Here is a 15,844-nt window from a genome sequence, read left to right as displayed (position 1 = left end):
TAAAAGTTCTGATAAATGGACAAAATGCATAAATGCCAATAACAGATTGCAAAGCCACCCCTGTGAGGTACAAAAATCAACATATGAACAGACATCAATGGGAAATATAGTTTTCACCAATTTGTTTCTTGATCAGTTTGTTTGGAACCAATATGTTTATTTTTTTTATTTATTTGAGAGAGAGAGAGAGAGAACACAAGCAGGGGAGGGGCAGAGAGAGAGAGAGGGAGAGAGAGAGTATCCCAGGCAGGCTCCACATTGTCAGTACGGAGTCCAATGCGAGGCTCGAACTCACGAACCAGGAGATCATGACCTGAGCTGCAGTTGGACGCTTAACTGACTGAGCCACCCAGGCGTCCCAAGAACCAATGTGTTTAGTGTATTTGTTTTCTGCTTATTCACTTAGACCTCTCTCGGATATTCTCCCACCCACCCATCTTCAACCACTGCCCCTCTCCCTGTTTGCCCTTTTCTCTACTAGACTTCTTGTGTCCTAAATAAAATGTTCCTCCATCCACTGAAGGGCGTTTAGGTTGTTTCCATTTCTTGTCTATTGTGAGGAATGGTGTAATGAACAAGGGGCACAGTTATCTTTTCACAATCCTGATTTCAATTCCTCCGGCTCTATATCCAGAAGTGGGATGGCTGGATAATAAAGCAGTTCTATTTTTAATTTTTTGAGGACCTCCATACGTTTTTCATAGTAGCTGTATTCATATGCATTCCAACATGTGAGAGATAGATAGAGAGATAGATACAATGGGATATTATTTGGCCTTTAAGAAGGAAAATTCCCAACAACACGGAATGGAGCTGCAGGACATTATGCTAAGTGAAGTAAGACACAGAAAGAGAAATACTGCATGATCTCACTTATACGTGGAATCTAATGAAGCCAAACTCAGAAACCGAGAAAAGAATGGTGGTTGCCAGCCAGAGCCAGAGGCTGGGGTTGGGAGAAGTGGGCTGGTCAAAGGGTACAAAGTTTCCATCAGAAAGATGAATAAATTCTAGAGATCTAATGTACAACACAGTGAGCACAGCTAACAATAATACCTTATTGTTTACTTGAAATTTCCTAAGCGGATAGATCTTAAATCTTCTCAACACACATACACCACACACAAAGTCGAGGTGATAGATATGCTAATTTTAGCCGGACTGTGGTGACCATTTCACAATGTATACGGATATTCTTTTTTTTTTTTTTTTTTTTAACGTTTATTTATTTTTGAGACAGAGAGAGACAGAGCATGAACAGGGGAGGGTCAGAGAGAGGGAGACACAGAATCGGAAGCAGGCTCCAGACTCTGAGCTGTCAGCACAGAGCCCAACGCGGGGCTCGAACTCACGGACCGCGAGATCATGACCTGAGCCGAAGTGGGCCGCCTAACCCACTGAGCCACCCAGGCGCCCCTGTATACGGATATTCAAAACAGCAGGTTGTGCACCTTCAACATATGCGACTTTTATTAAAAGGAACAAAGGAAAATGTTCCTCGGTGGTCACTCACTCACCTCGCCGTTCAAATCACGTTGTTGCAAAAAAATTCCGTAACCATCTTACCACCGCCTCCAGCCACTGGCCATTTGCTCCTGCCTCCCCCCCCCACTCCCCACTGTCACCACCCTGGCCCAAGTGACCGATAAACTCTTTGTTGCTGAATCTGGTGCAGAGACACTGTGAGCAAAGCCAAAAGGTAGCTTTGGCCTGGGAGAAATGTTTGCGACTCACACAGCAGTCCCAGAATCAGTATCCAGAATGGGCAGAACATCTAAGGAACTCCTACCAACATAAAGATAGATAAGATGAAATCAAGTGACTGTAGAACACATAGGCAAAGGCAATTCACAGCCGAGGAAACCCAAAGAGCCAATAAACGTGTGCGAAGCTGCCACCCTCCTTAGTAATCGAGGGAAACGCAAATGAAAACCACAATGAGATAACTCTCTCATGCTCGTTTGCAAAGACAAAAAAAGTCTGACAAAAATGTGTCGGTGAGTCCGCGGGGGGCAACCAGAGCATCAGACGTGACACGCGTCCTGACCTGGCAGTTCCGTTTGTTTCTCAGACTCAGGGGGCCATGCCCGTTGCACACGCATGTGAAACCGAAATGAGTTCACAAGACAGTAGTTGCCCTTACTACATGCAGTGTGCGTTCTCTATTTGATCCATTGCACAAGGAACTGAATTGTTTTCCTTACCCCCTACTGGGCTGCAAGCCCCATTTTGTAAAGCACTCCTTCCAGAAGTATTCATTTGTGAACAAAGGAACACGTGCAAGGCTATTTGTGGCAGCATCTTTTCCCATCAATAGGGAAATGGAAATGAATTGGATGGATCTGTTTGAGAGATGACTACGCGGTGGTGACAATGAATGAGATCTGTATACACCAACGTGGAAGGGTCTCAAAAACGTAGTGTTAAGTGATGAAAAGGGGGAAGTCACAGAGTAATCACTATAAAATGATGGCGTTCATATGAATTTTCTCAACCCCATTAGCAATATTATGTTGTTCCGGACATGTGTAGTAAAAATACAAAAACAAGACCCGGAAGGTCCCGCCCATTCAGGGTGGTAGCTGGGTCCCTGGGGCAGCAGAGCGGGGAGAGAGGAATTCAGAGGAAATCTCACCTTCGTCTGTAATGCTCTCTTTTTCTACATTCACATATTCTGAAGCAATAATGACAAAATGCTAATATTTGTTCATTCCGGGTAGCAGATACCTGAAAGTTGAGAACCAGCCAGTCACGCAGAGATCTGAAAGAAGGATGATCCAGACCCCTAAACAGCAGTGCAAATGTCCTGAGGTAACCACGGCATGTTCCAGGAGCAGCAGAGGCTAGGACAGTGGAGTGAGGAGAAAGGTTAGGGAGGAGGATGGTAAAGAATTTGGAATTTAGGTCTTAAGCAGGGGAGTGAGCTCATCAAGTTCATACTGTGAAAACATCATTCTGGTTGGGCATATTTTGTTAGCTATCAAAACTGAGGGACGAACAAAATACATGGGGATCATTGTGCCAATCTCTTCTTTTGTGTGTTTGGAATTTTCCATAAAAATTTTACAAACAATAATCGATACCACCTGGCTGGCTACTATAAGGAAAATGGACTGTGGGTGGGGGGCAGAGGGGAGGCAGGGAGCCCAGTGAGGAGGCTGCACAAGGGGTCTGGCTGAGAGGGAAGGAGTAAACGGGACCAGAGTGGCTGAGGCGGAAGGGAGAGGTAATAGCATTTCCCGAAGACAGAATGTGGGATGGGGGAATAATGGCTTGGGCTTCGCCCCTGGGTGCAGTGGTTCTGGAAGATGAGAAGGAGGAGGACAAGGAGGGGCAGGTTTGGGAGTGGGGACAAGGAAAGCCGGGCTTGGGCACGATGCCAGACAGAGGCCCGTGGCCTCCAAGGGGAGATATCAGGTACTCAGAGTCCAGAGTTCAGGGGAGAGTCAGGGCTTGGAGTCACCTCTTTGGGACTCACTGGCGTATAAATAGTATTTAAAACCACGGGACAAAATGAGATCATCTGGAAAGTGGGTGCAGATAGAGACCAAAAAAAAAAAAAAAGGCCCAGGACTGAGGGGTGGGGCGCTCTCCTACTTGAGAAGAAAGAGGGGAGAGAAGTGAAGAGGCGGGAAAGGAGACAGGAAACCAAAAGGAAGAGAGGTTGCCCTTTTGTCCCCACCCCCCTCCCAACCCCCCCCCCCCCCGACCTGCAGACCCCATAGTTGTTCAGGCCTCCAGCTCTTGCCCCTGGGCACCTGAGTCCGCCCAGTCCACTCCCCACACTGCCTTCTGGGCGTCTTTGTGAAAATGAAGGTCTGACACTGTAACTCCTCACGGCCCATCCAGGGTTAGAGAGCCAGTCCCAGCCTGGTGGCCGGGCCCCCTGTGGCCTGGGCCCCTGCACACGTCAGCCGCACCCCTGCGGATGCTCCCGCCCATCAGACGCAGGTGCACATGTAAGCACACCCACCTCGTATCAGCAGCCCGTCCCCCTCTCCCTCCTTTCCCCGAGTTGCGTTTCTGACACTTGTGTCCGGAAGCATCCCGACTGACCCCCACGGCCTCATGCATGCGCACCTCCCACCCTCCCACGCCTGGCCCCCGAAAGCCATGCCTTCCCCCAGAGCTCTTGCCCGTTGGCATCGACCACCATGTCTTGTGTGTGGGCCATCTTGGCCTAACGTGGCCTCACCCCTGTCCGCTTGACCCTTTCCCGCTGCCCACTCTGGCCACAGGATGATACCCACCCCCCCCCCCCCCCCCCCCCGTCCTCAGCCACCTGCCTCCCTTGGCCTCCGGCTTGTACATCTGTGAGGTTAGACAATAGTTTTGAAACATGAACTCCTGCTTTTCACCCCAGACTAGTTTTGGGGGGCAGTCTGGATGGTGTCCACTGCTCCAGAGGAGGGTCATTATCAGCAAAAGGCACAGGAAAGGCTTTGGAGTTCCAAAGCATTGGACTTACGGGGGCTTATGACAGGGAGCAAGAACAGTTGATGCGTCAGAGAAGGGCCTCCTGCCCTGAGGCTGGGACAATTTCCCAGGCTCTGGAAGGGGAGGAATGGAGTGCGCTCTGGGGAGAGAAGCCGGTCAGGCCTGGGGTCCAAGCCTGGGAGCCCCCACCAGTACCCCACATGGCAAGTCTCATTCTCCATCACGGCCTAGGAGCCATTGCTATAGAAGCCATGTTGGTGCCCACAAACCACACAGCCCCCGTCAGCAAGTGGGGTACCACCGAGTGGAGATACCGAGGGGCTGTGGGGACAGATATGCTGGCCCCCCAGGGCCTCCCCAGGTTGTGTCATGGAGCCACCCAGGCCACCCTCTGATGGTCCAACAGGACCACCTTTGGGGCTATCCACCTTACCTAAGGGGACATTCCTCGTGACGACATCTTTCAACCCCATAGTGCCCACCTACGTTAACCCCAGACAAAGGAGTGGCCCTGGACACCCAGTGTGGGGGGGGGGGGGGGGATGCTTAGAAGGAAAAGCCTGAACACAGATACTGAGGAGACAGTGCCCAGAGCCCAAACAGGAGAAGACACCCATCTCCCCCACCCTGCTGGACCGGGGTAGAGTGGGGGCTGTTTCTGACTCACCCCTGTGACTCCAGTGCCCTGCCCAGGGCCTGATAAACATTAGGTGCACAATAAATATTTATTGGCCTAAATGAAACATGAGGCTATAGAGAGGAGGCCCACGCTGTCCGATGACTGAGCCAGTCCCCACCCCCAATCTCCCCCTCCCGACTCACCTGCTAGTGACCACTCTGGGGTGACGATGTGACCCAAACTGGCCAATGGGATGAAGAACTCCCGGCCCTGGGCTTCCAATAAAGCTTTTGTGATGATGAATAGTCTGAGCTGGCCTAGCATTTTGCCCTTTCCCCTTCACCCTATCCTGTTGGGAGGTGCAGCAGCCATGACGAGGTGACAGTCAGGAGCGCAAAGGCCTCCGTGCAAACGGTGGCAGAGAAGGAAGATGACAAGAGCCTGGGTCGCTGATGGCATAAGTGAGCCTCTGACCCGACTGCCCAGTCTCAGCTTCCTGTACGAGTCTTGTAAATCTCTCTGTGTTTTGGCTGCAGCTTTGCACGTGTTCTGTTCTGTCAGCTGAGCACAACGGACTCACGACACATTCACCGGACACCGTTGGACTAAAACAGATTTGGGTTTGGATCTTGGCAGGTGACAGCTGACATCTGGGTTTCCTCCCCTACCTCCACTCCCCCAAAACTGCTCTTGCCAAGGTCACCGTGTCAACGAAGGGAAATGACGTTATTGTAACGGACAATCCTGAAATCGTGGCTCAACACAATGAAGTGGGTTTCTTGTTCATGTTACAGTCCCGTGCAGGTGGGTGGGGGAGGTGGGTTGTGCTATACACAATCATTTAGGGTCCCCAACTCCGTCATCTGGCATCCCCACTCTCCTCTGGGCGCCTGGACCCTGTTCCATGGAGGATCGGATAGGAAGCGTTTATGGTCCAGGTCTGGAAATAAAGCACTTTACCGACATCTGCCTTCTATCGGCCAGAATTCAACCACAGGGACACGCCAACATACAAGGGAGGCTGGGGCACGTTGTCTAACTCAAGGAGAGGTGGTAAATTTGGCCACCGGTGTATGCTGTCAGGGTCTCCCTTGGCCCCCAAAGACCTCCACATCCCTATATCCAGGGCTCACTTCCGAAGCCTCATTTTATGCCACCTCTCGACACACCTCAGTGTTGGCCATTCCTCATCTCTTTGAGACTCTTCTGTTCTTGGCATCCTTCCCAACTTCTCTGGGTTTTCTCCAACTCTCCTAGACACTCCTCTTCCACCCTGAAGGGTTAGGGGTCCTCAGGTTCCATCCTTCTCTTCTCATCCTTTCTTATCTCTCCCTGCACATCCCACCATTATTGGCTGCCTCAATCACTGGCTATACTCGTGACCCTGAATCTGTCTCCCGCCTGTCCTGTCTCCTGAGCTCAAGACTCTGGCATTAAACATCCTCCTGGACATCTTCACGTGGACCCCTCAAACTCAACAACCCCAAGCGGTTAATATCCTCTTTGCCCCCAAACCTGCTCCTCCTCCCGGGCTTCCCTGGCTGTGAATGGCACCATCATCCACCCAAAGTCTCAACTCCCAACGACTCGCTTCCCCAGGCCACTCGCTCTCAATCACCAAAGCCCTGCTGCCTCGACCGCCTAAACGTCTCTGACCTTCATCCACTCCTCTCCACAGCCATGACCGCTACCCAAGTTCATGCTACCATCACCTCCCTCCTAGACACCTGTAACAAACTCCCAAACTCCACCTGTCCAAACTCTGATCCCCAAGGGTCCTCTAGGCTAGTGCTTCTGAAACTTCAGACGCATAGAAATCAGCTGGAGAGTTTGTTTAAAGTAGATTTCTGGGAGCGCCTTGGTGGTTCAGTCCATTAAGTGTCTGACCTGATTTCAGCTCAGGTCATGATCTCACTGCTCATGAGTTTGAGCCCCACGTCAGGCTCTGTGCTGAGAGTGTGGAGCCTGCTTGAGATTCTCTCTCTCTGTCTCCCTCTGCCCTTCCCCCACTTTCTCTTTCTCTCTCTCAAGATATCTTTTCTTCTTTTGTCGTTTAAATTTTTTAACGCTTATTTCTTTTTGAGAGAGGCAGAATACGAGAGGAGGAGGGGCAGAGAGAGACAGAGACACAGAATCCAAAACAGGTTCCAGGCTCCAAGCTGTCAGTACAGAGCCGACACTGAGCTTGAACCTATGAGCTGTGAGATCATGACCTGAGCCAAAGTCAAGACACTCAACCCACTGAGCCACCCAAGTGCCCTCTCTCTAAAAATAAATAAACTTTAAAAAAAAAAAAAAAGTAGATTTCTGGGCCCCTCCCAGCCCCCCCTCCCCCCCACCCCACCATCTGAATCTCATTCTATTGGTCTGGAACGGGGCTCAAGAATTTGCATTTCTAAAAACCTCCCCTAAGGGGGTCCCCTGGAGCAACCAAGTTTTGGGACCATACTTTGAGCAGCAAGGATCTCCGCGCTGTCCAAAACGGAGGCCACTAGCCACAGATGGCTATTTAAATTACTAAGGCAAAATAAAACTCAAAATTCAGTTCCTCAGTAGCACTAGCCACGTTTCAAATGCTCAATGCCACATGTAGCTACTGTATTGAAAAGCGTACAGTATAGAATATTTCCATTATCACAGAAAGTTCTACAGGATAGCGTTGCCCAGGCCGTGGGGTCTAAAAATGAAGGCTGATCCTGGGCACCCCCCCCCCTTTTTTTTTTTTTTTAATTTTTTAAGGTTTATTTATTTTTGAGAGGGGGGAGGGGCAGAGAGAGGGAGACACAGAAGCTGAAGAAGGCTCCAGGCTCTGAGCTGTCAGCACAGACCTAGGCCCCCCTCTTCCCCCTAAGATTTCAGAGGCTCTCACTTCCTAATGAAGGACATCAAGAGCCCGGAGGGCACAGAGATGCTCCTAAACGCGGATACCCTGAAAACGCTTCGGAAAGTCTGGATCTCCCCGGGCTAGAGAGAGAGAGAGAGAGAGAGAGAGAGAGAGAGGCCAAGAAGTTTGAGCTCATTGGCTGGTAGCGGGGGCGGCTGCCAGCGCTTTCCTTTGATTGGGTACTTTCTCATAGCGGAAAGCCAATCATTCGGGGAGGTGGGGGCGGGGCCCGGCTCGGCGTACAGGCCCCGCCCCGAGTTCCGGCTCTAAGCACCGCGGGAGAGTCCGATTGGCGGTGAGTTCTGACCCTTTACCTGTTTAGAGACCCTTAGGTCCAGGACGCCAGCTCACCGCTTAAAGAGTGGGGAGGTAGGGTCATGTCCTCCCTCCGGCCACAGGGAGCACCCCTCCCCCAAGCCCTGAACTCCAGGTGTTACAGTCTCGCCCTCTGTATGTTCAGTGTCACCGCCTGTGAAATGGGATTGGGTGGGAGGGGTGGGAATGGGAGAAATTTCAGTGTGCCTCGGACACCAAGGCTGTGTCCCCACAGGAGGATGGCGCAGGAAGAGGGCGGGAGCCTGTCCGAAGTGCGGGCCCGGGTGGGGGCATCACATGGCATCACCGACCTGGGCCACAAGCTGCACTTCTATGACCGCTGGGCTCCAGACTATGACCAGGTAAACTGGCCAGGCTCCTTCCCCTCTCTCCTCTTGCTTGCCCAGCCTCAACTTTCCTATGTCTAAAGAGGGAATAATTAGCTTTGCATCATCCCAGGGTGGCTTGTGAGAATGAGGTGAGACCCGGCAGTCCTGCCTCCTCAAGGACTGGCCCCCTCTTCGGCTCATTGACAGCAGCTCTGGCCTCTGACCAGCCCCATGTTTCCATATTGGCAGCCCCTTGAAAAATCAGGAAACAAGACCTCTCCACCCTGGGACTGCACCTGGAGGAGGTGCCAATAAGCACGCGCACACACACACACACACACAGCTTGGCCTGTTTGATTCCTAGACCACCCTACACAGAGGTCACCCAAACACTGGGGCACGGGCTGCCGGTCAGCTCAGTACTCTGTCCCCAGGATGTGGCCGCCCTGCAGTACCGCGCCCCCCGCCTCGCAGTAGACTGCCTTACCCAAGCCCTTCCGGGCCCACCCCATGCTGCCCTGATCCTGGATGTGGCCTGTGGCACCGGCCTGGTGGCTGCTGAGGTGAGGCCTCCCCACATCCCCTGTCCTCTCTTCAACTCCCCACTCGCTCAAATTTTCTCCCACCCCTGGCCCCAGAACTCTGCCTCCCTGCTCAGACTCACCGGTCCCAAACACGTGGACTACATTTACTGCGGAGCCTGCTGCCCTCCCCAGGTGCAGGGACCCAGCTGGGAGATGGCAGGTGTGAACTGTGACTGAGTCCCCCCACCTTAGCTGCAGGCTCGGGGCTTCCTCCAGCTGCATGGGGTGGATGGGAGCCCAGGGATGCTGGAACGGGCCCGAGCCCGTGGCCTCTACCAGAATCTCAGCCTCTGCGTCCTGGGCCAGGAGCCTCTGCCCAGTTCTGAAGGTACTTCCCTTCCCACCCAGGCACCTCGACAGTGAGTGCCCTTCTCTTGTCCAGCCTCCATCCTCCTTGCTGAGCTCTTCACAAGCCCCCACCCACACTGAGCCCCATGAACCCCCACCGGGACCCTCTCTGAGCCCCTGTGAGCCCCTCTCTCTGAGCCCTCTACCCCGTGATCTGATGTCATCCCTGTGGGTATCATGAGACCACACCAAAGACAGACCCCACACTCCACACAGGGACCTTCGATGCGGTACTGATGGTGGGTGCCCTCAGCGATGGCCAAGTGCCCTGCAGTGCGGTACCTGAGCTTCTGCGAGTTACCAAGCCAGGTGAGGAGCAGGCCCATCCAACCCCATGTGAATGCCTTCCCCCCCCCCCCCCCACCGCACACCCACAGACACTAACCTCCGAATGTCTCAGGCTAAGTGAGGGGCAGGGTCCTGCCCAGGGTCACACAGCCTAGCCTAGCTTCCCAGCCGCCAGCTGCCACCATCAACAGACCCAGGCAAGCAGGCAGGGCAGACCGGTAGCCAGCTTGCCCTCTTATCCACTGGGCAGCTCCACTCCCCCTGGCTCTGTTTCCTCGCCTCTGAGCGGTGACAGAGACCCTTCCCCAATGGATCGCAGTGAGCACTGAGTGAAAAGACGTGTCTGAGGCCTTTGCTCCAGTCCTGGCACGCAGTGGGGGCTCAGTTCAGTTCCCTCGTCTTCCGGCTCCCTCACGAACTCACTGACAACTGTCAGGTGAGTCTCTTGCTCTTTCCTGGTCTCAGTTTCCTCATCTGTGAAATGGGCTGCTCAGGTGAGATGATAGACGTGAGCACTTTTTGTAACCTCCACCCGTGGGTTGATGTGCAGCTAAGGATTGTGTTTACTGTGCTCCTCCTGTGTGCCTTGTCCCGTGCTGGCCTCTGCTCTGGAGGGGGGGTACACACCCTGCCCTCTGGGCTTCGATCACCAACCCACTGCACCCCACTGCACCCCAGGAAGGGCCGTGGGGAAAAGGACCAGGGCACACACTCTGAGAATTCAGGGAAGAGAGGCATTTCCGGGGGACAGGCGGGGGCGGGGGGGAGCGCTGACGGCAGTGGGCACAGGAACACAGCCACAGGCCCAAACAGGTCAGGAAGACAGCCACGGGGAGTCAGAGGCAGAAAGGAGCATGGGGGACTGAGCAGGCAGATGCTGAGGCCCTGACTTGGCTGCAGGATGGGCTCAGGAAGCCCCAAAGTGGGCCTGTGGCAGCAAGGCCGCATCCTCTCCCTGTCCCCCTCGCCTCCACTGCCAGGAGCCGAGCCTGTGGCTAAGCCTGGGCCAGTCTGGGCAGGCTTCAGCCTCAGGGAGCAGGGTGTTCGATGGGGTCAGAGAGAGAGGTAGTGGTGGGGCTCAAGAGAACAGGAAACCCCCATTGGCATAACCAGCCCCGCCCACGCTTGTCAGGCCCCTGAGCTGGCTAGAGCCCCGTCTGCTGTGCCCCTGTCACAGGCTCCCCTGCTTCAGAGCCTTTCCTCTCACGGAGCCCCAGCCACCCACCCTGCAGGGCCCAGCTTCTCCTCCTTGCTTCCTCCAGGAAGCCTTCCAGACACTGGCCTCTTCTACATGTATCTGAGCCCACACTGGGCACGCTATAGGTGTCTAGGGAACACCAGAAAGGATATGTCACTCATTCATTCAGCCGGCGCTTAATGTGGTCCTTCCTGTGAGACCCGGAAACAAGCCCCACTCTGTAAGCTGGGAAACTGCAGCTCAGAGAGGTGATGGGACTTACCCAAGGTCCCAAGGGCTTCCTTCCCGTGCATCCTGATACACCACATCCTCCGGCAGAGGGGCTGGGTGAGCACTGAGGAGGGAGTCCCCTCTGTCCAGGGGATTAAGCCAAGAGTTCCCAGCGTAAAGGACGCGTGAGCCTGGAAGTTGGTATAGGAGGCTGAAAACGCAGAAGGGTATTCCTTGAGGCGGGAACAGTGAGCAGCAAAGGCATGGAGATAGGAAAAGGCTGGCGGGGGGGTGGGGGGCCGGTGGGGTGACGGTGGTGGGGAGAATGTACGCCCTTGAGGGAAGAGCAGGAAAGATAACCTTTCCTGGAAGGGGTGGAGCCTGGAACCAGGGCTCCTGCCCCTCCCCCACTCACCTCTTCCCACCCCCACCCCCGCCCCCGTCTCTCCCTAGGGGGGCTGGTGTGTCTGACCACCCGGACCAACCCGTCCAACCTTCACTACAAGGAGGCCCTGGAGGCTACCCTGGACAGGCTGGAGCAGGCCGGGGCGTGGGAACGCCTAGTGGCCTGGCCTGTGGACCGGTGGGAACTGGCCACATCCGAGCTTGAGGTGGTGCCCAGAACTTCTGACAGCGATGGGTTCATCTCTGGCATCGTCTACCTGTACCGAAAGCAGGAGGGGGCCCAGGTGGAGGGAGTGAGGCCCAGTCCTCAGCCCCCAGCTGGCCTCTGACCCTCTCATCCAGGCCTCCTCCAGGCCCGTCCTTGGGCCTCCTCTGCTTCATCCGTAAAATGGGGCCCCTGAGCCAACCTTGCCCATTAAATGAGTCCCAGGAGGGGTAGCAGGACTCTGGCTCTGTGAGTCTCTTCCCCAGGAAACTGACGTCCGTCCCTGAGAAGGACAGAAGTGAGAAGAGATGGAACAGAGAGGGCCCCCACCCCAGGCCGCCCCTGAGCCAGCCCTGACAGGGCCACAGATGTAACTTCCTGACACCTCCCGTGGTGGGCCCTCTCATGCTAACTCGAGGACAGGAAACTCATGCCCGTGCCTCTGGCCTTGGCCAAATACCTTCACATGGCCAGGATTCAGTTTCCTCATCTCTAAAGGAGCTGGAAAGCTGAGCTCAGGGCGTGTCTGCCCGGTGAAAGGGTTCAGTGACCCCCAGGCCTTGGGGGTATGATCAGGACTAATGATAATTCCTCCACACAGGGACTGTGGGAAGGCTCGTTAGGGAGGAAGACTGAAGCCTGGCCTTCAGGACAAGCAGGATTCCGAGGGGTGGAGAAAGGCAAAAAGGACATTCTAGACCCACAGCAGGAAACAGCCCGGGCCAAGGCCAGGACGTGGGACCTGGAGGGTGAGCAGACCAACCTGGATGCCCAGGTTCGGACAGAGCTGGGACAAAGATGGATAGAGGGCAGGTGGCCCACCCCCCAGGGCTGAGTGTTCTCACGTGGCCTCCCCACTGGGGTCCCCAGCACTTCAGCAGTGCGTTTCCTATGATTGCCTTGACCTTCCAGCAAACGAAGGGCTTGAGCGAGGTGATTCCTAAGGTGAGGGCCAGCTCTGATTTGTCACAGTTCCTCGAAACCAGGTTGGTGTTGTTGTTTTTTTAAGTGTTCTTGTGTTGACCACCACACAGCGGTCGTACTCCTCCCTCACCCCTGCCCAGGCTTCTAGCCCTCCCCTGCCCACCTTCACGGCTGAAATCAGAAACGATATGGTCTTCCTGTGCACAGGTCCCATTTATTGTAGAAAATTATAGTAATTACCATGACAAACAGATATTAAGTTACAAAACAGAAACCAGAGAGGAGGCAGGGAAAAAAAGGTCCAGGACTTCCTGGGAATGAAGGCCAGAGAAAGACCGTTCCCCCTGCTCTTCCCAGGATGCCCAACGACCTTGGCAGGGGTGGCGAATCCAGGCGTGACCGGTCACAAGAGGCTGGGGTCCTCCTGCCCAGGCCGCTGAGGCAGAGCCCTGAGGCTGCAGGGTGGGGGCAGGGAGGGGTGCAGGCAGCCTGGGCAGCCTCCGCGGTCTCCTCCCCCACCACCACCCAAACCAGTTTGTAGCGCCTTCACCCCTCCCCTCTAAACCCGTCTGTCAACTCTGTGTCAACTGTGCTCCACAGGCAGGTGGGGGAGCGAGGCGCCAGCCATCCTCACGGCCAACACAGGAGTGGGCCGGGCACCCGCGGAGGCAGAGCCCAAGCAAATTCAGGGCCGTGCTCTCCTGACCGGCAGGAGCCAGCTCCCCCCTCCGCCACACCCTGTTACTTCCACCCCCTCTCCTGTGTCCCCGGGGCCAGAGGAGGGCAGCACAGGAGTCTCTTTCTGTCCATCCATCCTTGCTGGCGTAGAGGAGGCTCTGGGTAGGTGTCCGAGGGGGCCGGAAGGGGCTGCCAGCCGGTGGCCTGGCTCAGTCCCTGCTTGTGCAGCCTGCGGCCCGTGGCAGGAACATCCATCCCCGGGGGCATGGGCTGCACCTTCAGTCCAGGGAGAAGCAAAGCCCGGAGACAGAGCTGAGTGGCGGCACCTTACACGTAGTTGCTGGCCGGGGCGGAGCGGGCGGCAGAGTACTTGGCCGAGTAGGGCTTGTCGGTGCGCGGTGGGCAATTGCAGCACAGCAGGGCCCCCCCGAGGAGCAGCAGGCCCGAGGCGGCCCAGCCGACGTACAGAGAGGCACCCATCTCCCGCTTCTGGCCGGAGGCCACCAGCGGGTTGTAGAAGTCCCGGATGATGTTGTTGGCCGTCCAGGACACCGGCACCATTACCAGCAGGCCGGCCAGAATGAACACCACGCCCGCCACGATCATGGTCTTGGCCTTGGCGCTCTCGTCCTCCACACAGTTGGTGCACTTGCCGCCCACCACGGACAGCAGCACGCCCAGCACGGCCAGGATGATGCAGACGACCATGAGGGCGCGGGCCGCCTGCAGGTCCTGGGGCAGCGCCAGCAGCGAGTCGTATACCTTGCACTGCATCTGGCCGGTGCTCTGCACCACGCAGTTCATCCACAGGCCCTCCCAGATGGTCTGCGACGTGACGATGTTGCTGCCGATGAAGGCCGTCACGCGCCACATGGGCAGCGCACAGCTCAGTATGGCGCCCAGCCAACCCAGCACGGCCAGCGCGATGCCCATCACCTGTAGTCCCATGGAGGCCATGGCTCGGCGTCTGCCGGGGTCTAGGACCTGGAAGGCTGTGGGGATCCGGCCCCGGGGGGCTGTAGGATTCCAAGCACTGAGGACAGACCCTCGGCGTCTAGAGGGAAGACTTTCACTGCGAGTGCAGAGGCAGAGACGGTCGGCTCAGCTCCTTATCGCTCCAGAGTCAGAAGCACCAGCACAGCGAGTGTGACCGGACCAGTTCCTGTCTCCAGTCTGACAGGAGACTGGAGACTGGAGCAGTTATATGGCTCTTGGTGGGGGGGCGGGGGCAGAGGGAGGGGTTTCCGTCCCTGGGGACTTCCCCTGACCAGTTTCTCTGGATTCCAGAGTCAGGGCCAACAAAGGCCCTTCAAGGCCTCAACCCTGGGCCCCTGAGTCAGGATCCTGGAGAGCCAGTCTCAGGGGAAACTGCCCTCTCCCCACCCCCCCACCCCCGCCCCCAGGCCCTTGCTGAGGTCAATCTGGAGATAGACACTGAGTCACAGTCCACAGGCACCTGGACCCATGGGGCAGCCACGCCCAGCCAGGTTCAGGTCCCAAAGACAGGATCTCCACACCTCAGGGCTCCCTCCTTCCAGGCTTGGGTGGGCAGATGGGGTGGAGACCCTCAGGGAGGGGGTCTGAGGACAAAATCCCCACCCCAATTACTGTAGTCCTGTCCATATGTCTTCCCCACTGGCCTGATCACTACTGTCCCCATTCTCACCATCCACCCACTTGCCTCACCCGCGTTTTTGGTGTTGGCTCGACGAGGGCAGTTTGGGGAACGAGGGGCTGGGGAGCCAGGACTCCTGGGTCTGTTACTTGCTGTCCCCCCTCTTACCACCACCAGGCTTCCCAGCCCTGCCAGAGGAGAAGAGAGAGGGAAACCTGCCCCCCCACTCCTGCCCCCTACCAGGAGAGTTTCGGTCACCTCCTCCTGGGGCTGCAGCCTGTTTGGCCAGACCTGAGTGGGGGAGATCACCAAGAGCACGCTACGGGCCAGACCCTGGGAGCAAAGCCCAGCAAAAGCCTGTTTACTCTGTGAAGACACACAGAGAGGTGGTCAGATAAAGCCAGGATGGGGGCAAAGTCCCAGGAGGCTTCAAAAGGGAGGAAGAACACAGACAGAATGGAGGTGGGGCTCTGGGAAGGGGGCTTGGAAGGAAAGGGGAGCTGCGTGGTACAACTCTGGGGGTGCAGAGGGCACTGAGAACAGGAATCACCACAAACGGGAGTTTGCAAGGCAGCGGGACTAGGTGAAGGAAGACATTTGGGGAGAAGAAACATGGAGGTCAAAGGTGCTGATGGGGGGGGGGGGTGGAATGCACTTAATTCTAGGAACCCGGAGGAATCCAGTCTGACCAGACCCTGGGATCGTGGGGGAGGGGCTGGAGAGAAAGGGCCAGAAATCTCTGCCCCAAGTATCACTGAGCCCATCAGGATCAGCAAGGGCATTGGATGCCAGGCAGAGAGGTGCC

General features: G+C 55.8%; 2 protein-coding genes across 2 annotated transcripts; one reads left to right on the top strand and one right to left on the bottom strand.

Moving 5' to 3' along the window:
- Positions 1-8,166: 8,166 nt before the first annotated feature.
- On the top strand, positions 8,167-12,061 carry METTL27 (methyltransferase like 27). Its single transcript, XM_058710509.1, is given in 7 exon segments — positions 8,167-8,235; positions 8,491-8,617; positions 9,019-9,147; positions 9,361-9,496; positions 9,733-9,825; positions 11,666-11,786; positions 11,788-12,061. Coding segments are annotated over 6 exon segments (729 nt in total). The 5' UTR covers positions 8,167-8,235; positions 8,491-8,494; the 3' UTR covers positions 11,915-12,061.
- An 879-nt stretch (positions 12,062-12,940) lies between these two features.
- Positions 12,941-14,618, bottom strand: CLDN4 (claudin 4). The gene has a single exon (XM_058710510.1). It carries the CDS (start codon positions 14,379-14,381, stop codon positions 13,752-13,754), a length of 630 nt encoding a protein of 209 aa, XP_058566493.1. The 5' UTR covers positions 14,382-14,618; the 3' UTR covers positions 12,941-13,751.
- Positions 14,619-15,844: the final 1,226 nt, after the last annotated feature.

This window comes from Neofelis nebulosa, chromosome 18 (genome assembly GCF_028018385.1).
Source record: "Neofelis nebulosa isolate mNeoNeb1 chromosome 18, mNeoNeb1.pri, whole genome shotgun sequence".
Classification (NCBI taxonomy): domain Eukaryota; kingdom Metazoa; phylum Chordata; class Mammalia; order Carnivora; family Felidae; genus Neofelis; species Neofelis nebulosa.
The sequence above is the reverse complement of the archived record's forward strand: the minus strand, read 5'-3'. Positions and strand labels throughout refer to the sequence as shown.

Excerpts from the sequence above, each read along its gene's own strand:
- CLDN4 (XM_058710510.1), bottom strand. The coding sequence starts at position 14,381 with ATGGCCTCCATGGGACTACAGGTGATGGGCATCGCGCTGGCCGTGCTG.